At 39.4% G+C, this 26,044-nt stretch overlaps 2 protein-coding genes across 4 annotated transcripts in view; one reads left to right on the plus strand and one right to left on the minus strand.

Moving 5' to 3' along the window:
- Positions 1-10,466, plus strand: part of acd (ACD shelterin complex subunit and telomerase recruitment factor) — a 33,253-nt gene extending 22,787 nt beyond the window's left edge. The window contains exons 11-14 of one of the 2 annotated variants that reach the window (XR_011345769.1): positions 1,342-2,348; positions 2,467-2,536; positions 3,971-4,050; positions 9,857-9,876. Coding sequence is in view for 1 of the 2 variants with exons in the window: in XM_069901498.1 (XP_069757599.1) it covers positions 1,342-2,348; positions 3,971-4,050; positions 9,857-9,923 (1,154 nt within the window). In the remaining variant the exon portion in view is untranslated. Of the gene's footprint in view, positions 1-1,341; positions 2,349-2,466; positions 2,537-3,970; positions 4,051-9,856 lie in introns of both variants that reach the window. The other variant, XM_069901498.1, reaches the window with a different exon arrangement.
- Positions 10,467-17,551: 7,085 nt separating this feature from the next.
- Positions 17,552-26,044, minus strand: part of carmil2 (capping protein regulator and myosin 1 linker 2) — a 140,475-nt gene continuing 131,982 nt past the window's right edge. For both annotated transcript variants that reach the window (XM_069901500.1, XM_069901501.1), the window contains 3 exons: positions 25,870-25,965; positions 20,304-20,609; positions 17,552-19,113 (listed from right to left, as the gene is read on the minus strand). In XM_069901500.1, coding sequence (XP_069757601.1) covers positions 19,019-19,113; positions 20,304-20,609; positions 25,870-25,965 — 497 coding nt within the window. In that variant the 3' untranslated portion in view covers positions 17,552-19,018. The remainder of the gene's footprint in view (positions 19,114-20,303; positions 20,610-25,869; positions 25,966-26,044) is intronic.

Below are 26,044 nucleotides of genomic sequence, written 5' to 3' on the forward strand. Positions count from 1 at the left end.
TGAGCCTTTCTGCTGGGTATAATCTACATTATCAACTTTGATTGCATTTTAATTTGATTTTTTTTTCTGTCATATAACATTTAAGAAGTTTGTCGACAGAAGAATAAGCACATTTTGAAACACTTGTAATCAACCCTAGTTAATCCTCTGGATATCTCGTATGGGGATTGTGATAGTACAGATCTATCACCAATGTACATAGTGTATATAGTTACTGTATCTAGAATGTGCTTACAGCGATTGGCTGAGAGCTAAGCCACACCTATTGTCTGGGCCTTAAAGGGTTGTGTCCCTAGCCAGGTTGGATCATTCCGGACTGGTCGGCCACCTGTGAAGAGCTCCTGTCTTTTGCTAATAAAAGCCTTGGTTTGGATCAACAAGTCTGATTCTTTCAACGAGCTCTACAATTTTATTAGCAAAAGACAGGAGCTCTTCACAGGTGGCCGACCAGTCCGGAATGATCCGACCTGGCTAGGGATGGATCAACAAGTCTTTGATTCTTTCAACGAGCTCTACAGGGATAAATCCCAGATGTGATTTTACAAATGAAAGGGTCCAGAAGATGGGAGAAAGTAAAACATGAAGTAGAAATATAATTTTGATCCATTTTTAAAATCAGTCTATCTGCAGTTTGTATTGTGTATATAAATCCCTTTGTTCAACTTTGGAATGTTAATTTGTCATTCTGTAATCATATCCATCTTCAGTGATGGCATTGCAGTTCCTATTATAAATAAATGTTAATTTTTAATGAGAAAGAAATGAGATTATTTCTTTTAATAAAATACAACTCTGATTATCCAAAATGTTAGGGACTATGATATTTTTGGATAACTGGTCACTTATTAAAAAACAGCCTAATAGTAACAGCGAATCACTTTGAACAGTGTTTAAACAATAACAAACAACAGGGGTAGGCTTTTTAAGCATGAAATAATTCTCACCAAAAAACAACCTGAACAAAATAAGATCAATCTAACAACAAAAAACTTGAAATTCTACTCAGAGGTTTTTCCAAAATTCCAAAAGTTTTTTAACCTGTGATGTCAGTTTGACTCTGAAAACAATTTTTGGATAACTGAAGATTTCTGATTGTTTCATATATACTCATTAATTCAAAATTTTTTGGAGGCAAATTTCACTTCGAAATTTTTCGGATAAATAAGGATTTCTGATTTTTCTGAAATTCTCAATTATCCAAAAAAAATTTCGGAGCCAAACAGACGTCACTTCTGGGTCCAAAAAAATTTCAGATAATCGATTTTGGAGTATTGGAGTTGTACTGAATGTAATTGAATAAAATACTAGAATTAATGTAACCAATCATTTGTTTACTTTCAGAAACTTGTATTTCATGTACCTATACTTCAGAATCTTGTAAGCAACACGATGGCATATGTCACACCCTTTGCTCCACATTTGTTGATGCTCCTTCTTGTAGGCAAGCTGTTGAACTTGGGCTTCCAGATAGCAGTATGCAGAATGATCCAGACAAATCGCTGGAGTTGTATACAGATGAGTCAGAAGCTCAATGTGCTCATGGCTCTTTGTACTCGCCAACCACATCAAACAATAGTATACATGAGGCAGAGCTTGAGGAGGATGCAAGAGAGAAATCTGTGCTCTCTGGTAGGAGTGCCTACAAACGTGGCTTTAAAAACATCTCCCCTTTATCAGGCACAACTGTTAATTCCAGTGGCTTAAATTGTATGGACTCATTCCGAAGCCTACTCCCTGTATCAGCAGTTAAAGATGGTGGTCAATGTAGACCAAACATGACCGTGTGCAATCATACAACAGTAGCTAGAAACACCAAACTGGTGACACAAGAGGAGCAATTTAATAATAACAGAGACAAAGAATGTTATGACATCCCAAGAGTTGGGAAAAGGAAACGGAAGTTGGTGAATGCAGAAGATCGATTGGATGGAAACTGTGATCATCAAGGCACGTCCTGGATGTTGTCAAGATCTGATATTGAGGAGAAGAATGCCAGGAGCTCAAGTAGTGATGGAACATTTATTGAAACAGATCACTGTGAAGCAATGGCTGATGAGGTTTGCCAAATGAATATCGTCACTGGACACGAAGAGTCTTACCAAAAGGAAGAGCGTAGAATGAAGAAAATGCTTAAAGATAGTGATTTGAACAATCTATCAGGAAACAAGATGACAGTATTGTCAACAAAGTATAACCAATTAGACTTTGTTTCGAATAGATCCTCTCAACGAGTTCAAAATTGTAACCTACAGACACCAGGAGTTGATCCAATTGGACAGGAGACAGAGGATGTTTGGATGCAAGTTTCACATCAGCGTCATGGTAATCTGAACAAAGATGAGTCTCCTGTAAGTTCTCCAAAAAAAATGCTAATGAAAAAAAAATTTACAGATTTTTTTTGGTTCTTAGAATTCTGGTGTTATTTTAAATTGACATTTTAAATGCTCCTGAGGTTTGTTTTATCAGATGTTAACAAAAAAGGACTGCAGATACTGCAAACTGGAACAACACACAAAATGCTGGAGGAACTCAACAGGTCAGACAGAATCCATAGAAGGCAATTGATATGTTTTGGGCAGAAATCCTTCATCAGGACTAGCAAGAAAGAGGCCAGAAGCCTGAATGAAAGGGTGGGGAGGGGTGGTGATGGGGAAGGAGGAGTCTGAACTTCCTGAGTGCATGCACAAATTGGCACAGTTTGGTTTGCATGCCTGTATGTGGAGGAGTTTAATCTAGTGTCTGCATAATGAATCTTGCAAAATTGCACGCACACTTGTTTTAATTTTTTTTTTAAATACGGCAACAAAGAAATGATAAAGAAGTTGTTTTTCTGCACACTGCGAATCTTAGCCTTTTCAGTTAAATGTCTGTATGTGAAGTAATTTTTGAGTGGAGAAATTAGAAAAAGTTTATGATGAATTTTGGCACTTACATAAAGCAAAATGGGATTGTAGATCCTGGGTTAAGAAGCTTCCTCTTGTACACAAAAAAAACTGATGAACAACCTGTAAAAATCCTGGTTTCATGGTCCAGTAATTAAAGATCATTTTGTTTAAGAGGATAATGATGTTCAAAGTGATCCATAATATTTCTAGATTACAAATAGCAGCAAATCAAATTACTGATAAAGACCCTGCCAACAGATTCAAAATGCCCTCTCCAAAGATATTATTTCATTCCTGATATGAAGTAAGAACACAATAGCTGATAGGCAAAGCAGTAAAGCTGTGGGTGGGTTGAAGCTTTGACATTTTGCTTATAAAACCCATTGACACAGATGTCTGCTTGGTAACCGAATTAAAACAGCATCTAAACTTATCTATGGCAAATTTGGACTCCAACTTAGACATTTTTCCATCCTATTGCCATAAATGTAACAATCTCAAGCTTGCCATCTGCTATCAAGAATAAAATGCCAAATATGGATGGGAATAAAAAGCAAATCGTCCTGATCCGGATAAAGCACTAAATTGATCTCATCTGAATATTTTATTAGAACATATAGCCAACATCATCTGAACTTAGCACATGTAATTGAGTCGTGTTGGGCATGGGTCAACAAGTGAGGCTCTGCAGTACTGTCTTTTTCATCACACATCATACAACTCCAGCAAATAATGTGCAGTCATCCTGAAGTCAATCAAATTTCTACAGATGACCAAGACAATGTATCCCAGTATCAATAAAAGAGTAACAGTTGCCATGATAGTTCAATTTTAGTCAAGGATTCGAAAAATTAAATGCTGCTGAAGAACACTCTTGGCTCTCAGTAAATATGGAAACCAGTTATTGTCATTTAATGTTGATTCTGCAGTATCATTAGGAGAGAAAACACCTTTTCCATTGCTGCTGTTTAATCATTGCATGAACTGACATACTTGTGAAGTAAACTCCTTAGAGCAGAAATTTGTGTAAGATTTCAGGTTTCTTATATGGTACAAATAAAATTTATTTCTGTTTTTTTTTCCAGAGACATCCTGATGGCAGCAGATTTTTATTCAATTATCCAGCGCCTTCTGCTGAACTCATTGCTCAAGTGAAAGCTGTAAGGTCTGTTCAATGTAATTGTGTGGCCCTGTGTTTGATAAGGATTCAGATTTCATATTTGTCTGAGTACATACATGACATCACATACAACTTTGATAGTCTTTTTCCTGTGGGTGAGGCAGAATTATCACTTATTGAGCAATGCAAAGAAGATCTGAACGCACGCATGTAAACAAACTTTAATACAGAGTAAGGAAAAAAAAATCAATAAACTGCAAATGTAAATCCCTGATTGAGTTTGTTGTTGAGGAGTCTGATGGTGGTGGAGGAGTATCAGCTCTTCCTAAACCTGGTGGTTGACGTCTTGTGGCATCTACACCTCTTTCCTGATGGTAGCAGCGAGAACAGAACACGTGCTGGGGTGATGTGGATCCTTAATGATTGCTGCTGTTCTTCAATGGCAGCGTTCCCTGTAGATGTTCTGGATGATGGGGAGGGTTTTGCCTTTGATGTCCCGGTCTGTATACACTACCTTTAGGGGTATTGGTGTCTCCATACCCAACCATGATGCAGCTTGTCAGCACACTTTCCACTACACCTGTGCAAAGTTGCCATGATTTCTGATGTCATACCAAACTTCTGCAAACTCCTGGAGGTAGCTGACGTGCTTTCTTCACGATGCCATTAGTGTGCTGGGTCCAAGAAAGATCCTCTGAGATAGTGACTCCTAAAACATAAATTTGCTCACCCTCTGCACCTCTGATCCCCCATTGATCACTAGATTGTACACCTCTGGTTTTCCTTTTAGGACTCTTAAGTGTTTCTATAAATTCAATGCTGGAGTGAAAGAGATTATGGAACGAAAAAAGACTCTGGCCCATGGAGTCCTAGCTAACCAGAAATCATACATTAATCTCACATTATTATCAATTTCTCCCAGATTCTACCAATCACCTACACATTTAAAATGGCCATTTAACCTACTTATCTGCACATCTTTGGGATTTTGGAGGAAACCCACACAGTCATAGAGAGAATGTACACTTGACACAGGCCGCAACTCAAGTTGGAGTTGAACTGGGTCTCTGGCACTGTGAGATTGTGGCTCCACTAACTTCACTCTGCTCCCCATAATGATCTTTGGGTAAATCTAACTGCATGCACACAAACAGTTTCACAACCAATCATTATCCCTTCCTTCATCAGATAGACATACAAGAATAATTGCATCTCTTGTTAGTGTAAGTACTTGCAGCTCAGAAATATAGTCCGTTGTACCGTAAAAGTGCTCACTGGTTTAAATCTAACTCCTATCTCTTGGCACTTAAAGATTACTGCACATCCAGAGCTCATCCAAAAACAATTTAATGTAGTGATTTTTATTTATTGCATTCCTATCCTTGAAATTTCAATCTATTTTATTTGTACACAAGGAGATTGGAGGTATCCACAATCTTCCTTCCCCCATCCACCCAACTCCAAATCTTTAGCCCATTATTTGAGTTTTGCAGCTCTTGTAAAATGGGTCTTTGCTAAGTAAATGGGTCCTTCCTATCCACTTTTGCACCAATTACACTTATTGTAGTATTACAGGGTCTCTCCAGGTTACAAACAACCTGACTGCCAAAAATCCAACATTATGCAAATTTTCCCACAAACATTGTAAAGCAATTTTCAAGCTAATAATGATATTTATTCATGACTGGACACGGGCTTTAATTAATTAATTAATTGGATTCTGGGTGGTATGTGAATGTGCAAAGGAATTAAATAATTTGAGCAAAAGTAAGATAGAATAGTAATAGATATTTTTGACTGAGGAGAACTTAGACAGTTCTTGGGAACATAACACTGAAGTAACCTGCGGACTACCTTCAGTGTCTTCTGTAGAAAGGAAAGTTACCCAGTCTAACTAATAACTGTACAAAGCTAAAATCTTTCAGCCTTGAAAGTATGCTTGCAAATCTAGGTAAGCGAGAATATCTGCAGAAAGTCTAGCACAGTACTCAAAAATGTTGGAGAAGCTGAGCAAGTCACACAGCATCCATAGGTAGTAAAAGGCAGTCGACGTTTGGATCCAAGCTATTCCTTAAGGAGTTTCAAAAATCAGGCTGATGCTTAAATAAAAAGTGTGAGGGGAGGGGACATAACCAAGCAGGTCAGAGGTAATAGGTGGATACAGGTCAGAGGATAGAAGCTAAGAAGTGATGGGAGAAAGAGCAGAGGGCTAAGAAAGATGGCTCTCAAACAGGAGAAGGAAGAGAATGGAGAGCTGGAGGAAGGGAGACAGCAATGAGGGAAAGAGAAAGTGGAGGTGGGGGTTTCGGAAATTAGAGGGCAATATTGATGCTATCTGGTTTGAGACTACTGAGATGGAATATGTGTTGTATTTGTAGGTGGCCTCAACTTGGCAATACGTGAGGCCATAGATATACATACCAGTGTGGCAATGGTATGTCAAATTAAAATGGTTAGTCACTGGGAGGTCCTTGCTGTTGCACCAGAGAGAGTGAAGGAGCTCAAGGAAGTTAGCTCCCTGACACAGAGGAGGCTGCATTGCGAGCACCAAAAGCAGTAAATGACCCCTACATTTTCATGAGACTGGGGGCTGGAATCTCCTAGGTACCCTCTCTACTGTTATTTTTCTGAACTGACCTGGCATGTGGGGCTTTGTTAAAAGCATTGCTGAAATCTATGGAGACTAGATCAAATCTCATAAGCCCCCTCGTTTCCTCAACAAAAAAAAATAGCGACCAAATTGTGTGCATTGTCCTTAACTTGTCCAAGTGACTGTTTAATGTGGTGGAATTTTTTTCCAGCACTGATGTTGAACAAGTTGGCTTGTGAATATTCAGTCTAGCACAGAGGTTCTCAGCCTTTTTTTCCCCCACCCACTTACCATTTTAAGTAATCCTTCACTAACCAGAATACCCATAGCATCAGATGCTGTAGGTCAGGGGTGTCAAACTCAAATTCACAGAGGGCCAAAATTAAAAACTTGAACTAAGTCGTGGGCCAAACTAAATATTTATTGAAAATTTTCAACAACATTTGCATGTTTTCTTTCAACATATGTAATGTTAAACTTTTTCTTATTAAAATAAATGTTTAATAGTAGTTTTGGTTAAACTCTTTCCAGAAGAAGCATTAACAAATGAGAAATAAAATATTCAATAAATAATATTTCTCTATAGCCTTTAAGCTCCTTTTAAATGTATTTTTTTTCACAAGCCAACAAGTCAAAAAAATAACAACTTGCTTCAATGACAAACAGGTTTGTATTTTAAAATGATGAACATATAGTCTGTCTCCCACCTGTCTTGAAAGGTCCTGTTTTCTCTCTTTCGTTTGGCCATTTTTCGTAAGGGGTTTATTACATGTGAGTTGGGCGACAGGTCGCAGATGTTAATGAAAGTAAAGAGAGGAGGTGGGGGCGATTAGCGGGCTGACGGGCCGGCGCCAACGCATTTGCAAAGCATTCTGGGATTTGTAGTATTACCTGTGCATGTGCGGTGGCCAGCGGGCCAGCTCTAATACATATTTGATATGATCTTGTGGGCCAAATATAATTATATCATGGGCCAAATTTGGCCCGCGGTCCTGAGTTTGACATGTGTGCTGTAGGTGCTCTGTGGTTGTTAAGGGATTACTTAAGGTGATATGTGAGTGGGGGTAGGGGGCAAAAAGGTTAAAGCACTGGTCTATTGTTGTTCTTAAAGACAATAACATATAACCACCTTTCGAGTCCGCACTGGTTCACTGATTTTGTGCGCCCTCTTCAGGCATTGGTCCCGGTAGATCTTCATTCAATAACGATGGGCGAATTCAATGCAGGTGGAATCAGATAATAGCAAAACTATGAGCAAACAGATTGGCTGTCTGTGTACCAAAAATAGTAAAACTTGACAAAACTGAATTTATTAAGAAAAGACAAACAATGGACAATACCTCTAAGTACTACAGCGTTTCAACCTACCAGAGAAATATATTAACTGGATTAAAGCATTATATAAGGGACCATTGGTGAAGGTGACAGTAAATGGATATATAATCGAACCAAGGTCAACTAGGCAGGGATGTCCACTATCTCCCTCACTGTTTGTTTTAGCTATAGAACCCTTGGCAGAACTGATAAGAACAGAAAATAAAAGCGATAAAAATAAAAGGAATATAAAATCAGTCTATTTGCAACATGTTGGCTGATTTGTGCCTCTGACACCATGCTTTTGTTGAATATAGATTGAAAAATGATAATCAGAGACGATAATATTTCCTTTCATGTGTATATTCCATTGGAATCTAGGGAACTCTTCATCTTGCTTTCTGATTAATCTATGATTAAGATGCTAATACTCTTAAAATTTTCTTCACATTTTTATGGTCCACTTTCCTTTTATGAAGCCTGTCAAGGCAGTTTCATATAAATAGGCCCTTTTGCACATCGGACACCATTTGTCTTTAACAGACGTTTTACTGGAATTCTTTTATATCAACAGGAAAAACATTTGACATTTCCTTATTTGACTTGCTAATATTTTCTCAATATTTTCCTTCATAATTGCACTCCCACGTATGGATTCCTCTTTTCTTCACGATTATCGATGTTTCTGCCTGATCAGTATGTTGACAAAAGCTACACTTTGGGGCTTTTCGAGTTTAGAAAATATTCAACAATGTTGCAGAATGCTGATCAGGAAAAACACGAATGATTGGAAACTTCATTGAAATACAGGTCTTTAAGGAATCTTTAGAAAGTAAGATTAAAGTCTGACAAATGGCAAATATAGAAATGCTGATAAAACTGCTGCTATAAAAGGGTGGTGTTAGGACAGTGGTTTTCAACCTTTTTCACTCTGGCTTAAGATACCATGGCCCACAGGTGGCAATAACTAAGTAATATTTTCAAGTCAAAGACAGCTCTGTAAGAAACACATCTTTATCTAATGTAAAGTATTTTATTTAACATTTTTAAAGATCCACTGGTTGAGAATCACCAGGGTAGGGGGTTATGCACTGGGTTAGGGGTATGGTTGGGATAAGTTACTCAAGCACAAGGAGGTGGGCTCTGAGGTTTTTGGAAGTGATTGTAAAATTGATCTCTGGGAAGGGAGGGAGCTTGGAGAAGATACCAGGAAGTATGTGAGTTGATGTATTCTGTATGAAGGACACATGGAGAGGATGGGAGATATGGAGTTTGAGAGAGAAATAACGAATAAAGGTTTTGATATTCCAGTGGAATAGGAGAGACATGTATACAAGGATTTCAAATGTATAAAGCAGACAACTTTTATAATGATCAGGACGTGAGAAGAAGAATTGAGTGCTGGGTTGAACAGATTATAATGAAATTGCACCTGAGCCTAAGCCTGTAATGAACCTGGAGGGGTTGATGGGGCTAAGGTGGGAGGCATTGAATTATGGTAAAAAAGAGACTACAGGGGCTGGAAAACTGGACAACACACGTGTTGGAGCAACTCGGCAGATTCATGCAAGACAAAAGATAGTCAAAGTTCGGGCTGAAACCCTTCAAGAAGCATTTAGCTATATTCAGGAATCAAAAGGGAGGCAATAAACTGGCAGTTAGACGGGATGGTAGCAGTGGCCTTGGACATAATGGCAGAAACAACAAGCATACCATGGAATGAATTTTGTTTGTGTATAATGTTGCATTGAAATGGCACGTAATTGATAGGACAAGGCCCTCAGTACAGAAAAGATCACTCAATGATGTGGTGTGGGAGGGATATGTTGTCTGCTCTCTGATTTGTAGGAAGGAAATCACAAAAGAGCGGTGTCATAAAATTGGCCTGTGAACTGCTCCGTGAAGAGGATGGAATAGTTAACAAAAATATATCTTTGTATTTTTCAGGGTTTCAAGTGACCTACTGAAATGGGCGGTCTCGTATCTCTCTGGACCAAGACTGGCACAAGACTGACTGGCTACTCAGTACTCCTATACAACTAACTTCTGTTTATTGCTGATGTACAATTAACTACCACTTGAATATTTCAAAGCATTTTAACACACGTTAATGCCATTTTCTTGTATTTTTAATGGTGGTTCATTGTAAAAGTGTGTTACTGTAAATTCTACTCAATACCTGACTAGTTTACTTATGGGTACAGTGGTAAAGTAGTAGGTAATAAACCCAACAGAGCAGAAGTGGAGAAACGGATATGACATTACTTTCTTGGGCTGTTCTTGGCAACTCCTGTTGACTTGGAGCAATTTTGTGTTTGAAAAGCAACCATTCTGTCTGCCATGAAAGACCAAAAGAATTGGAGAAAGATCAGAGAAATTTCCCAGGGGAATTTTGTGACAGGCATACTTGGCCTTTGAGGTGTATCATTAAGATAATGAAGGTAATATAATGACTTCAGTTTAACTCCAAAATCAGCGCTGTTTTTTTTGTATATATAAATTCAGTGAGATGCCTTTATTGTTTGTTAATAAATAAAAATTGAATATTTTTCTTCAAGGTGATGTTTAATTTTTAGAAACTAAACTTGTTGTCAAATAAGAGTTTGTGTATTGAAACTTGAGTTACATTTCACAATCGTGTTCTCCAAGTCCAAAAATGGCAGTAGTATGGTAATTGGATTTGGGAATGATCAAAAAGAGTCTCGGGCAATAAAAATATTTGAGTTTTATGAAAAGATTAAAAAGGTGGGAATGAGTCAGATAATGAAAGAAGTTGAAAATGGGAAAAGAATTTAAAAATCATGTTGCTTAAAAAAAGTGTTCTTTTCAGAAAAATGTCTTGAGTTGGAAAACTTGAAAATATGTGAATATATTCAGCATTTTCTGTATTCATTTCATCGAGTAAAGTGTTCAGCATTTGTGGCGAGAGGAAGTGTGAATATTCCAGGCAAAGGGAAAATAATTGTTTTAAAAACTATTTTCTGTATGACTTTAGCTGGACTCCATGTGGGTAATGCTTCACATCTAGTGGTGACTGAATTAGTCTAACTTGGAGTATGGGGGAGAGTTTTATTTAAAGATTTGCTATTACATTTCTTTTGCAGTGAATACAGTAGAAGCCAACAGATACCTGTGGGATAAGATAAATTATGCCATTTGATATTTACTTCCCAGGAAAAGAAAGGTTAAGGAAGATGAGTCTCAAATTTTAAAGATTATGGAGGCAATATATTGACAAAATAGTTATTCTTACTAATTGAGCAGATTATGTTGATTTAGTAAAATTAAGTTGCCCCCCCAAGTTCCTCAACATGGTTATCCAACTGCACGAAAACCAACAAGGTCGGGTCAGATACAGCAATGAGCTCTTCGAACCTTTCTCCATTGACAATGGCGTGAAGCAAGGCTGTGTCCTCGCACCAACCCTCTTTACTATCTTCTTCAGCATGATGCTGAAACAAGCCGTGAAAGACCTCAACAATGAAGACGCTGTTTACATCCGGTACCGCACGATAGCAGTCTCTTCAATCTGAGGCGCCTGCAAGCTCACACCAAGACACAAGAGCAACTTGTCCGTGAACTACTCTTTGCAGATGATGCCGCTTTAGTTGCCCATTCAGAGCCAGCTCTCCAGCGCATGATGTCCTGTTTTGCGGAAACTGCCAAAATGTTTGGCCTGGAAGTCAGCCTGAAGAAAACTGAGGTCCTCCATCAGCCAGCTCCCCACCATGACTACCCTAACCCTAACCCTAACCCTAACCCACATCTCCATCGGGTACACAGAACTCAAAACGGTCAACCAGTTTACCTACCTCAGCTGCACCATTTCATCTGATGCAAGGATCAACAAAGAGATAGACAACAGACTCGCCAAGGCAAATAGCGCCTTTGGAAGACTACATAAGAGTCTGGAAAAACAACCACCTGAAGAAACACACAAAGATCGGCGTGTACAGAGCCGTTGTCATACCCACGCTCCTGTTCGGCTCCGAATCATGGGTCCTCTACCGGCATCACCTATGGCTCCTAGAACGCTTTCATCAGCGCTCTCTCCGCTCCATCCTCAACATTCATTGGAGTGACTTCATCACCAACCTCGAAGTACTCGAGCTGGCAGAGTCCGCAAGCTTCAAATCCACGCTGCTGAAGACCCAACTGCGCTGGGTGGGTCACATCTCCAGAATGGAGGACCATCGCTTTCGCAAGATCGTGTTATATGGCAAGCTCTCCACTGGCCACCGAGACAGAGGTGCACCAAAGAAGAGGTACAAGGGCTGCTTAAAGAAATCTCTTGGTGCCTGCCACATTGACCACCGCCAGTGGGCTGATCTCACCTCCAACTGTGCATCTTGGCGCCTCACAGTTCGGCGGGCAGCAACCTCCTTTGAAGAAGACCGCAGAGCCCACCTCACTGGCAAAAGAGGAAAAACCCAATTTTTTTAGTCAATATTATAGGTGAAATTTTTTAAAAATTGTTATTAATTGATGTACCAGAAAGATACATTTGTTAATCCTTGTTTTTATGGAAATGTGAGAAGAAAAAATGTTTAAATTAATGGATGTTTGATAGTTGGTATAAATTTTGTGGGTGGAGGGTCTGTTTCAGTGCTATTGACAGCTCAGTGCCATCTAATGGGCGAATTCATGTCAGAGGTTGGTAAGAATTTTAATATACTAATGAGCTGTATTTTTTATATAGCTCATCGGTATATTAAAATTCTCACCAACCTCTGACATGAATTTGCCCATTAGATGGCACTGAGCTGTCAATAGTACTGGCAGACATGGGAATTTCAAACTAACAATTGAGCTATTATTTAAATAAGGCCATGAAAAATGCATTTATTTTATTAATAGAGAATCTGTAGGTAAAACAAATCCACATCTATTGCCTGGAGGCATTTGTCGATCAATAGCAAGTTTTACGGGTTTCTGGTATTCAGAAGATATTTCAATTGACTATGTACAGTAAGGAAAGAATGTAATAACCATTTCATGTTGGGCCTTCACCTTGAGACCAGCTACGGAGCAGATAGAAAAATGGGGACTTACCTTTCAGACAGCAGTCCTAAAAGGCTGCTGCAGTGTCCCATTCATATCCAGAGGCACCTCGTAGCACCCTCCGGATCCGACGGAGGTGGGGGACGACTAGTACTACAGCACCACCCGTCATCAATATGCGGCAGAGCAATGGTCATCTTCCCTACCTGTATACCCCCAAGCATCTGAAACCGCTCTATGGTTCCCAGAACAGTTCCAGCTGTATGGGGGATTATGTGTAGGGAAAACAGTCATTGCTCTGCGACGTTTTGAGCCGCAGAGAGTTGCTAGGTGTGGCTGTTTCAGCCCGCACCGGCTGCCTCCTGATAGCTCCCACTGACCAGCCAGTCCCCGCTGACTGTTCCTGCTGTCCCTACTGTCCCACTGCCCCGAGGGCTCCCCGCCGCCCTGACTTGGAGGGAGAGGGGTGAGTGGAGAGATGGGTCATGGGCTGACAGCATCATCAGCACGCACCTAAACAGCCGCTTAGCACAGCTGCACATTCAGATTGATCGGCAGAGGGCTGTGCTGAGAAGATTATCCCTTTCGGAGAGGGGTTGGAATATGCAGCTCGGAGACCGTCTCTGCACGTTCAGAAAGGTTTGGTGGAGTTTCTCTGCCTTTACATGTCAACGTTTTGGGCTATCTGAAATGGAACTGCCATTCACAAGTAGTTTCCTTATTTTGTGTCCACATGCAAGATTAATGAATTGCTTGGATAGTAGGTGTAGTTTGGAACTTAAGAAATGCAAAAATGAAATTAATTCCTGACTTAATTATAATTTCTGGTTTAATAGTCTTCTTTAGTTGAAAGTTTCGATACAGCAACAGATCTTTAGTTAATTTGACTGGGGCTATGCTTTCAGTTTCCTGCAAGATGAAAAGCTTGCAGGATTCATAAAATGGAAAATGTATTAAAGAAATGTATTGCAGAGGATGGTAAAAGCATTACATACAGCCAAATATCACAGGATCATGTATCCTCAGCACATGTAAATGGAAGCATAGAGGCATAAAGGGATTGGTCATCCATCTTCACAATGTATGAACAATCCCTTTATACCTCTATCCTCCAAGCTTCCTCCTGGGCCAAAGACCCGACCAGCCAACCTTTACCACCACCCTCCTCTGCCTGGCAGAACTTGTCCTCGCTCTAAATTACTTCTTCAACTCATCCCACTTCCTTTAATTCAAAGGAGTAGCCATGGGTCCCTGCTGCGCCTGTCTGTTTGTAGGCTTTATGGAGCAATCCATGTTGCAAGCCTTCACAGGCAAGGCCCCCCCACCCCAAATCATCCTTCGCCATGCACCTACAATGAGCTTGTTAACTTCATCCACTTTGTGTCCAACTTCTACCCCAAACTCAAACTCCATCTCTGATAATGCTTTCCCCTTCCTGGATCTCTCTGTCTCTATCTCGGGAGACAAGCTTTCCACTGACCTATACTACAAACCCTCCAACTCCCACAACTACCTTAATTACACTTCCTCAACACCTTGGCCCCTGCAAGGAGTCCATCCCCTTCTCTCAATTTCTCCTGTTCCCAACATGATGTCTTCTAGTCCAGAGCTTCTGAAATGTCTGCCTTCTTCCATAAACGTGGCTTCAACTCAGCCCTCACCCACATCTCCGCCATTTCCCGCTTATCTGCCCTGGCCCCCAGATGCAACAAAAATAGAATCCCCCTCATCCTTACATCCTTACTTACCACTCTGCATCCAACACATTATCTGCTGGAATTTCTGGCATTTAATATAGGATCCCACCACCAGGCACATTTTTCCCTCTCCTTCCCTCTTGATCTTCTGCAGGGACCGCTCCCTCTGCAATTCCCTCGTGCACTCATCCCTCCCCACTCACTGCTCCCCCGACACCTTCCCCTGTGCCCGCAGGAGATGCAACATCTGTGCCCACACCATCTCCCTCACCACAGTGCAGGGACCCTTTCACATGAAGCAAACTTCACTTGTACATTCAGAGAGCTTATTTACTGCATCTGGTGCACCCTTTGTGGCATCCTCTACATTGGAGAGACCAGTTACAGACTGGGAGATCGCTTCTCTCATCCTCTCCACTCCGTTTGCACTCACACCAACCTCCCAGTGGCCAACCATTTCAAATCTGGGTCACACTCTCACGCTCACATGTCTGTCCATAGCCTTATGTACTATCCCACCCTAACCATCCGCAGGTTGGAGGAACACCACCTTATTTTCTGTCTGGGCACCCTGCAGTCATTGACTTTACTGTTTTCAATTAAACCTGCTTGCCTTTTCTTTCCCTCCCCCTTTTCCTTGTCCTTCCAGTTCTTTCATCCACACAGCCTGCCATCCCCCCTCCCCCTCATTGCTGTTGTCTCCTCCTTTCTTTCTCCACTCATTATCTCCTACCTTGCCACCCCCACCCCTCCCCCCGTCCACCCACCCCCTCCACTCTTTTGTTCGGAAGCTTGCCAGCATTTTCTCATACTTTGATGAAGGGATCAAGCCTGAAACGTTGGTTATGTATCTTTTGCCTTTGCTACGTAAAGAACACTGTTTGACCCAGTGAGCTTCTCCAGCATTTTCTGTTTTTACTTCAACCACGGTGTCTACAGAATTTAGTGATTTACTTTTAAATAGAAGCATGGAGTTGTTACAGCATGGTGGTGTGCCATTCAGCCCATTGAAACTGTGCCAGCTCCTATTAGAGCAATTTTATCAGTTTGTTTTCTTGCTTTTTCCTCATGGCCCTACAAATGATTATTTTTGCCAGTGGGTATTACTTTACAATTTTGCACCTTTAAACTCTCAGACGTCCTTTGAAAAACACAAACCAATTTAAGCAGCTTTCAAATGGCATGCAGAGAAATCCTGAGGTTTTTGTGAATTTTGCAGACAAATGGCGACGATCAGGAATTTTGGTACCATCACAGCCACATTTAAAATAAAATGAGGATTTGAAGAGTGGAATTTAAATTAAAGGTAGTAATCAATTGTTAGGCACTATTTATATTTGCTGTAATCTTTTAACATTCAAGCTGGATAATGTATGTTTAACCAGACAATTGGTTAATTCATTATCGGTGGATTAAGCCTTTGAAATAGTGATTTCAGTTTATAATGACATACTGTTATTAATTGAGGTATAATGGGGGTGAAACAGATGAGTGGAGGAGATGCTGTGAGTGCTTTTAATTCTTCCAGTTGTCTCCTGTGCAAAAGCCGATTGATGTACAATCCAGAGCGAGATCATGGAGGAACTTGAGCATTAGTACCTTGCCAATCCATTCCTTTAAAGTAGATGTTTGAATCAATAAGGTACAGGGAGGGGCTTAAAAATTGGTACAATTAACTCTGTTAAGCATGGTCTAATTTTTATCTATCTGACAGAATGCCTTTATTTACTGGAGTCAGAATTACTTAGATTGATTATATCCGTTTTATGAAGAATTATGGTTCATTCTCAGTTTGATAAATTTCCCTCTAGTTATGAAACACTAGTTTGCATCCAAGTTAAATGCATGATTATCTAGAATATTTAGGGAAATGATTCAGTTTGATGCATTCAATCGTTATATTGCAGATCACTCACAGATTTAAATTCTTTGTTGTCCTTTTGTGAGATGGGAAGGTGTCTCTATTATTAGTTGTTCTTATTGCTCAAAGCTATCTAGCTAGGTTTTGAGAGTCTATTCGAGAGAATGCACTACCTTGAATGATTTGTACAGGATCCTTTGTGTAGTTAAGCCAGTGGAACTAATGTATAATAACTCATTTTTACAGCCAGAATAAATTAAGCATCTGGTATTCTAAAAGACAGTACATGTACATTGCAGACTCTCTTCATCCTTTCACCAACGACATCATGGGTGACTCGTGCATTAGAACGTGGCTAGTCCTTTACTTTAAAAGTAGATGTTTGTCTCAATAAGGTACATGGAGGGGGTTCAAAATTAATGCAAGTCATCTCTTAAGCAAGGGCTAATTGTTATCCATCTGACAGAATTTTTTTTTAATTGTGGAATTTAAATATGCAGTGAATGTTAAATCATATCTTCATTTGGCAAAATCCACACAAAGTCTGGTAGAAAATGCAACTAAGCAGTCCAGTGGATAAGTTAAAATCCATTGGAAGTCCACTCCTTAAATTTAATTTAATTTGTTTTATTTTTATATTTATTCCATATGGAGTACAGTCCTGACATTATAACTTTTATTTGAGATTAAATTATAGACTGGCATTTCTATGTTTTTTTTAATGAACTGAAAACATATTTTGTCATAATATTAAAAGTGCAGCAGAATTCAACCATCTCTTCCCTAACAGACCCTTATCATTTTGTATTTTTCAGAAAAACATGGCCAATCTGTTCTGTGCCACTCCCTTGTATTAATCCCATATTCTTCAATTAATTTAAATCCAAAAAAATTTACCTGATATTTGTAATTTAAAACTCAGAATTTCAAAGCTTCTGTACTGTTTTGGATAAAGAAATTTCATGTCATTTCAGTCCTGTTATTTGGAGATTGTGTCCCTTGTTTTTGCTGTATCCCATAGGAAGCACCATCCCTTCATCCACCCCGTCAAATCCACGAAGAAGATTGTTTCAGGATGTAATCTTGATTTTTTTAAAATTTATTCAACATGTAAACAAAGCCTGAAGCTGTCTGACACCATATTTTAATCAAAGTGTCACATCAGTCTCCAACAAAACATGTTCCGGTGTATATATAAAGCATTTTTACTATTTCAAGATGTTACAAGGTAGTTTACAGGCATGTAATCAAACAAAGCTAACATCTTTTTTCCTGCATTTAAGAGTAAGTTGGCAGGCACATCAAGCATATTTTTTAACTTTTCTCTATGTGGAATGCTTGTGTTGAGTTACGTTGTGATACTGTTAAAACAATTTGTAAATGTGGAGGTGTGGATGGCCAATTAATCCTCAATGACCATCCACTTCTGTCATCTTTTTTTAAAAAAATCACCCAAAGAATAAACTGTTGTCATATGATGCACCAGTAGTACTCCAATCATCTGTGCCTGAATTTCTTCTTCATCATTGAATACAATGCTGCAACTTGAAATTAAGCAGCGTGTTTCTGGCTTCATTTTGGTATGGAATATGGGTGAAGCTGGTTGTGGCCAGCATTTGTAGCCTACCCCTCATTTTCTTTGGTGGAGGTTCAATTGTCTTTTCCAAACTGTTGTGTTCCAGAGAAAAATTGGTTCCTAGGACCCTCTGGTTTTCAGATTTTGACCCAACAAAAAAGGAATGGCAATGTATCTCCAAATCAAAATGGTGCTGAAGGTGGAGGAAAAGATGTTCTTTTCTACTTGGTCTTTCTAGATCATAGAGGATGAGAATTTGAGAAATACTGTTGGAAAAACCCAGAGGTGGCTGCAGGGCTTCTTGTAGCTGGTGTGTACTGTAAGATAGTGGGAGACTGATGGAATGGTGTAAGATTTCTGGAGTATCATTGGAAACAGAGGATATTGCCCCGCATTGCTGATTTATGCATTATAGATAGTGGAAAGGTGAAAATAGACATGATGAACAATGTTCGGCTATTTTTGTTTCAGAGAAAATGAACGGGGCACTAGTTACTTGAAATTTATTTCATCTGCATTTTTTTGTGGACAAGATCGATGTGGAAAAATGTCCCTTGTCAGGTAAATGGCAATGGGAAATGGAATTAAACAGCTAGATCTCAAATGCACCTACTTAGTAAATTGGAATACAGGCCAAAGCTCTGGCCTTTCCATCCAAAGTTCATAGCTTTTTGATAACATGCGGATTGAATTCAGGTGGCCAAATTCTGGCGTTGGTAATACTTCAAGAAATCAAGTGGTAATCTAGGCACTTTGGACTTATGAGGATCTGATGCTTGGTCAAACAAATCTGCAAATGCAACTTGTGTATCTTAAATCCATATTCCATACAAATTATATCAAAAGGTACAGTTATCAAATGAGAACTATTTTCTTTTCCAACTTCTTTGGTCCACAGATGTTCCGAGTAGATAAACCAGACTGGCTTTCTCCTCTTGCAGCTTTACCTCTTTAGCATTTGACTCTTGGATCCATCAACAATGATCATGAAGATTTCCTGTGGCCATTTCTCCAGGACATTCGGAAATCTCTTGAGGTAACAGTTCTACAGTGTAAATTTCATTTTTATCTGTGAAGTCAAAGATCACAAGTTAGTTCTGAACGAGAATTTTCTCCAGCAGTTAATCTGATGCTTGTTAGGATTAGAGCAGGGGGTAGTGGGTTGAGAGAGGAAACCTGTGAATGAATGTGTCATTGACATTTATTTCATCTGATTTTTTTGTGGAGAAGACAGATGTGGGTAATTTTCCATTGTAAAGGGCAATGGGAACTGCAATAGAACAGCTGGATCTCAAACACATGCTGGGGTGTGATGAACCTGAGAAGTTGATTTGAAGGGATAGTAGGCAGGATTTTTTAAATGGATTTTACCTGTGTGGATTTGACCAATAATACAAAGCCAGAGTTCACTATAAGCAGTACCAATTAAAGAATAAAATTATAAAGAACTCCTGACAGATTAAGCAAATGGGCAAGAATAGTTGCAAAAAGTATTCAGCGTGGACAAAATTCAGCTCACCGTTTAGACCTAAGAAAGTAAAATACATTCTCAACAATGAAAGTCAAGTAGTTCAAAAAGAATTAATTGTGATGGTGGGACTATTATTAAAACGCCAAGCAAAGTAAGGCTATTGAAGTGGTGCTCGATCTACAAAAAGCCTGTTGGACCAAACCTGAGCAGTTTGAGGCAACACAGCTCATGTTGGCTTTGAAGCGATTACAATGTAGATTCATCTGGACATCAAGTGTTAAACTGTGATTGTGGAACACACCAAAATTGTGAGGTGATTTAATTAACCTCACGTCTGCCCCACCATTCAGTAGGACCACTGCTGATCTCTGGCTCGAACTGCTCTTCTTTGCCAATTCCTTGGTCTTTCAGTTATTTATCTATCACCACCTTAACGATATCTAATAATTTGGCATGCACCATGAGCTCAATATTAAATGACTGGCCCCTTATTGTGGCTGTGTCTCTCCCATTGCTCACAACTCTCCCATGAATGGAAACATCTATGTTGAGCTTCCTTAGGATCTTTTATGTTGGAATGATTGATGTTTGCAAAATATAGTCAGGAACACACAAGAATAGAATTAAGGGGAAATTATTTCTGCTGGTTAACAAATCTAGGATTTGGGAATATTGCTTAAACTGAAAATTCAGACAGACTAGATTATGAATATATTGACTGGTAATAAAACCTATATCCTGAGAGTGAAATGAAACAAAAATATAGACAAAGAAGCAGTGAGCTGTACCTTCAGTGGTTGGACAGTTCCCGGACTTCTCCTTTCCTGCAATATTGGGTATTTTTATTGATGTTGAATCTGATGTTGCATACTTTTCAGTGCCAGGAGCTTCTGGGCAATCTTGCAGTGTATTGAACTTCCTTGGAACCGGTACAGGATTTGTAGTCTGCTGTTGTAAATATTTTGTTCGAGGAGGGGGAAGCAGAATTTTTTGGTCCCTTCCCGATGTCTTTTCTTGTCTTTTAGTTTCTTCCCCGTCAACTTCTCCATTCTTGGATTCTGAGAACAACTGCTTTTTAAGATTTTGTTCTTTATCTGGAAATATGGAGGAAATTATTTTCTTAAACATCATTCAGATATATGGATCCTGGTTTCTTAAATGACTCTTCATCTCTGTTCTTTTGGAATGGCCTTTGTTTATAGAAATCTTTATTCATTCATTCCTCCCTTCTTCTGAACTGTTCATGGTTCATAAAGCTTAGCATCTCACTTAATTAATAATGATGTTACAGAAATCTAGAGAATAATGTTACTCACAAGGAAGAAACCCCTTGAGAATGTCCAAAACAGTGCTTGAGAGAAAAATTCTGGCAGACTTTTCTTCTGCTTTGGTGAAAGGAATTTGTACAAGTACATAAATAAACTTACTTTCTTATGTACAGTTCCACCTTATCAAATGGAACTTATCAAATGGAATTTTCTTATGTACAGTTCCACCTTATCAAATGGAACCCCCTTATTATGTATCTAATGACTTTTCATTGCAGCTGCCGAGATGGGAGATCTATGCAATAGTAAGATGCAGGAAATCTGAACTAAAACATGAACAGTTGGAAATCATCATCAATTGACCAAGCAGCGTGTGCCGAATAGGGGAAAGATCACTGCAAGTATGTACAGTTTGAACTTTTATGTTAGTCTATAGCTGACTTTCACGCAGATAGGATGCGTTTTAGTAAGGAAAATAGGACATTATATACCTCACAATAAGTAACCTAAATGGGATAAACTACTAAAGGGTACAAGGATTACAGAAATCATTGGGAACAGCAACAAAGCTCATTAGGTAACAAAATAATGCAGAGCAAACCAAACCAGATCATTTATTTGTAAAGGGATGAAATTGAAAATTAGAAAGTTCTGCTGAACTTGGTCCATATGTGTATCGTATACATTACTGATTAATACCACAATTGAGAAATTCTAGCTACATGAAATTGAAAGAAGTGCATTTCTCTATATGAGAACATGCAAGACTGATAATGTAAACTTAAAGGTTTTTGTTTCCAAATTTAGTAATAGTTTTACAGAATACACAATGTTTCCACTTTTATAGAAGAAGTTAACAATGTTAGGTTGTCATTAAGCAATTAAATAAAGAATTCAGAAACAACATCTTTACCTGAAAAAGTTACAGGTCATGTTAATTAAAAATGGAGGAAAGAATGGGAAGATTCTCATGTGTGAATCCTGAGATGCTCTTGTATACATCACATAATTTCACTTGATTAAGAAATGGTGTTTACTACTATATTCTCCCTAGAGCATAAAAGTCAAATTTGTGATATTTTCCTGTCATTTATTAGGATGCTTTGATTCAGTTCCAATAGGAGAAATTTATGCTGTCATTATCAGGAAGATTCCAGTCAATAATTATTGCTTCTATTTCAGTACAAAATAAATCAAAGGTATTCTGAATAAATGACTATAAACTCTACATGCAAATACAGTGCTTCTATTTATTACCATGAATTGGTTTCTTCCCAAAATTCATCATTACAGATTTGATCTGAATTGACTGATTGTGAACATAAAGCTATGCCTTTATTGACACCAAGATATTGTCCAATATTTTAGCCTGTAGGTTAGAAAATATTATCATCTCTGAGGATCAAACTGGATTTAAGGGATGTAATTCACAATTTAATATGTTGTTTGTTAGATATTCTTTAGTCCCCTACAGTTTCAACCTCTGAATGTATTATTTCTTTAGATGCTGAAAAAAGCTTTTGATAAAATGGAATGGGAATACTAGTGTGTGAGAGAAATATAATTTTGGCTCCAATTTATCAATTGGATTAAATTGATCTATTTATCTCCTACAGCTTCAATTTTAACTAACTCAATTAAATCTAAACCTTTTAAGATGTATTGCGGAACGAGACAGGTTTGCCCTTTAAGCCCATTATTATTTAATTTGGCTTTAGGACTGTTTGCGGTGGCCTTTCGGCAATTGGCTGATATATCAGGAACCATAGAGCTAGAAATGCTCATGAGGTGTCTCTTTATGCAGATGATCTTTTGCTGTATATATTGAATCCTGACCAATCGATTCCATCTATTTTATCATTTTTTTAAATTAATTTGGTCAATTTTCAGGTTATAAATTAAATTTGCAGAAAAGTGAGATGTTCATTTTGAACTCTTCCTGGTCTTTAAGTTCCACTATTCCTTTTAAAAATCAATGTAACTATCTAAGTATCACCATTACTAAGAAATTTTATAATTTGTTTAAAGAAAACTTTCTAACCTTAATGAATCATGTCAAGAAGTCCTTGACATATGGTTTCCTTTTTCAATTATATTAATTAGATGCATCAATATTATCAAGATGAATATCCTACCTAACCTTTTATATATTTTTCAAGCTGTACTGGTTTTTGTTCCCAAATCCTTTTTTGATTCACTGGAATCTCTCATCTCTTCCTTTTATATGGAAAGATAAGCACCCTCATCTTAAAAAAAAGTTTTTATTAAAAATATTAAAAAGAATGGGGGATTGGCCTTACCCATCTTTAGGTTTTATTACTGGGCAGCCAATATTAGATGTGTTATCTTTTTGGATTCATCATAAGGAACATCTGGGTGCTTTAAGATGGATTAATTTAGAAATTAAATCTACTAAAAAGTATTCTCTTCTTTTGATACTTGGAGCACCTTTACCTTTTTCAGCTTCCAAATTAACATAATTTTGTTGTCAGACATACTTTGAGAATTTGATTTGAATTCAGGAAACATTTTGGGTTCCATAGATTATTATTATTAGTCCTATTATTAGGCTGTGTACGGCCCCTCACCCCAAGTCCAAAGCCCGCTGCGCAGCTCAGACGGCAAAGTCCTCCTCAGCGACAAGATCTCCATCCTCAACCGATGGTCAGAACACTTCCAATCTCTTTTCAGTACCAACCGCTCAGTCCAAGATTCCGCCCTGCTCCAGCTCCCTCAACAGCCCCTAAGGCTAGAGCTGGATGAGGTTCCCACCCTGGATGAGACATATAAGGCAATCGAACAACTGAAAAGTGGCAAAGCAGCAGGTATGGATGGAATCCCCCCAGAAGTCTGGAAGGCTGGCGGCAAAACTCTGCATGCCAAACTGCATGAGTTTTTCAAGCTTTGTTGGGACCAAGGTAAACTGCCTCAGGATCTTCGTGATGCCACCATCATCACCCTGTACAAAAACAAAGGCGAGAAATCAGACTGCTCAAACTACAGGGGAATCACGTTGCTCTCCATTGCAGGCAAAATCTTCGCTAGGATTCTACTAAATAGAATAATACCTAGTGTCGCTGAGAATATTCTCCCAGAATCACAGTGTGGCTTTCGCGCTAACAGAGGAACCACTGACATGGTCTTTGCCCTCAGACAGCTCCAAGAAAAGTGTAGAGAACAAAACAAAGGACTCTACATCACCTTTGTTGACCTCACCAAAGCCTTCGACACCGTGAGCAGGAAAGGGCTTTGGCAAATACTAGAGCGCATCGGATGTCCCCCAAAGTTCCTCAACATGATTATCCAACTGCACGAAAACCAACAAGGTCGGGTCAGATACAGCAATGAGCTCTCTGAACCCTTCTCCATTAACAATGGCGTGAAGCAAGGCTGTGTTCTCGCACCAACCCTCTTTTCAATCTTCTTCAGCATGATGCTGAACCAAGCCATGAAAGACCCCAACAATGAAGACGCTGTTTACATCCGGTACCGCATGGATGGCAGTCTCTTCAATCTGAGGCGCCTGCAAGCTCACACCAAGACACAAGAGAAACTTGTCCGTGAACTACTCTTTGCAGATGATGCCGCTTTAGTTGCCCATTCAGAGCCAGCTCTTCAGCGCTTGACGTCCTGCTTTGCGGAAACTGCCAAAATGTTTGGCCTGGAAGTCAGCCTGAAGAAAACTGAGGTCCTCCATCAGCCAGCTCCCCACCATGACTACCAGCCCCCCCACATCTCCATCGGGCACACAAAACTCAAAACGGTCAACCAGTTTACCTATCTCGGCTGCACCATTTCATCAGATGCAAGGATCGACAATGAGATAGACAACAGACTCGCCAAGGCAAATAGCGCCTTTGGAAGACTACACAAAAGAGTCTGGAAAAACAACCAACTGAAAAACCTCACAAAGATAAGCGTATACAGAGCCGTTGTCATACCCACACTCCTGTTCGGCTCCGAATCATGGGTCCTCTACCGGCACCACCTACGGCTCCTAGAACGCTTCCACCAGCGTTGTCTCCGCTCCATCCTCAACATCCATTGGAGCGCTCACACCCCTAACGTCGAGGTACTCGAGATGGCAGAGGTCGACAGCATCGAGTCCACGCTGCTGAAGATCCAGCTGCGCTGGATGGGTCACGTCTCCAGAATGGAGGACCATCGCCTTCCCAAGATCGTATTATATGGCGAGCTCTCCACTGGCCACCGTGACAGAGGTGCACCAAAGAAAAGGTACAAGGACTGCCTAAAGAAATCTCTTGGTGCCTGCCACATTGACCACCGCCAGTGGGCTGATAACGCCTCAAACCGTGCATCTTGGCGCCTCACAGTTTGGCGGGCAGCAGCCTCCTTTGAAGAAGACCGCAGAGCCCACCTCACTGACAAAAGGCAAAGGAGGAAAAACCCAACACCCAACCCCAACCAACCAATTTTCCCTTGCAACCGCTGCAATCGTGTCTGCCTGTCCCGCATCGGACTGGTCAGCCACAAACGAGCCTGCAGCTGACGTGGACTTTTTACCCCCTCCATAAATCTTCGTCCGCGAAGCCAAGCCAAAGAGAAGAAAAAGAGAGATTTTAGGTAATTCCTTCTTTTTACCTTTGGTTCAAGATATTGGTTACCATCAATGGCCAAATTTAGGTATCCAGTCCTTTTTAGATTTCTTTATTGACAGATTTGTTCTGAATTTAAAACTATGCCTTTATGCTCAAAGGGGAAAAAAAACCAGCCAAGATTCTGATTGCAGTTTGCTACAAATGTATACAAGGTAAGAGATAAATTTGTCATCTGATTAGACTTTGCTGTTTTCTCAAAATATTCACTAGAATATTTAACTACACAAAATTTGATACAGCCCCTATCAAAGCTAGGATTGGGTATGGTAGTGAGGGCTCCACTAACCAGTAGAATGCTTTGCAATCATTTGTACATGAAGGATGTGACCCAGCAAGAGACAGGTTTCTTATTATTTAGCACATTTAAAGATTGTAATGGGGAACAACTTCTCATAACTCTGCACTAAAATCCAATATGAAAACTTCCTTTGTAGCTGTTTCATCAGGGAAAAGAAAATAATTTTTACCTTTAGTAATGCTTGTGCAGGACTTGGCCACATTGACTTGAAAAAGACGTTTAAAAGATTGAGGTGGAGGCAGTGGTTTATTCTCTCCTGATACCCCTTCAGAGCAAACACAATTGCATTATAACTTTAACTTGCGTGATTATAAAACTTGTACATCGTTAAAATGTTTCAAAGT

Source organism: Narcine bancroftii, chromosome 10 (genome assembly GCF_036971445.1).
Source record: "Narcine bancroftii isolate sNarBan1 chromosome 10, sNarBan1.hap1, whole genome shotgun sequence".
In the NCBI taxonomy this organism is placed as follows: Eukaryota; Metazoa; Chordata; class Chondrichthyes; order Torpediniformes; family Narcinidae; genus Narcine; species Narcine bancroftii.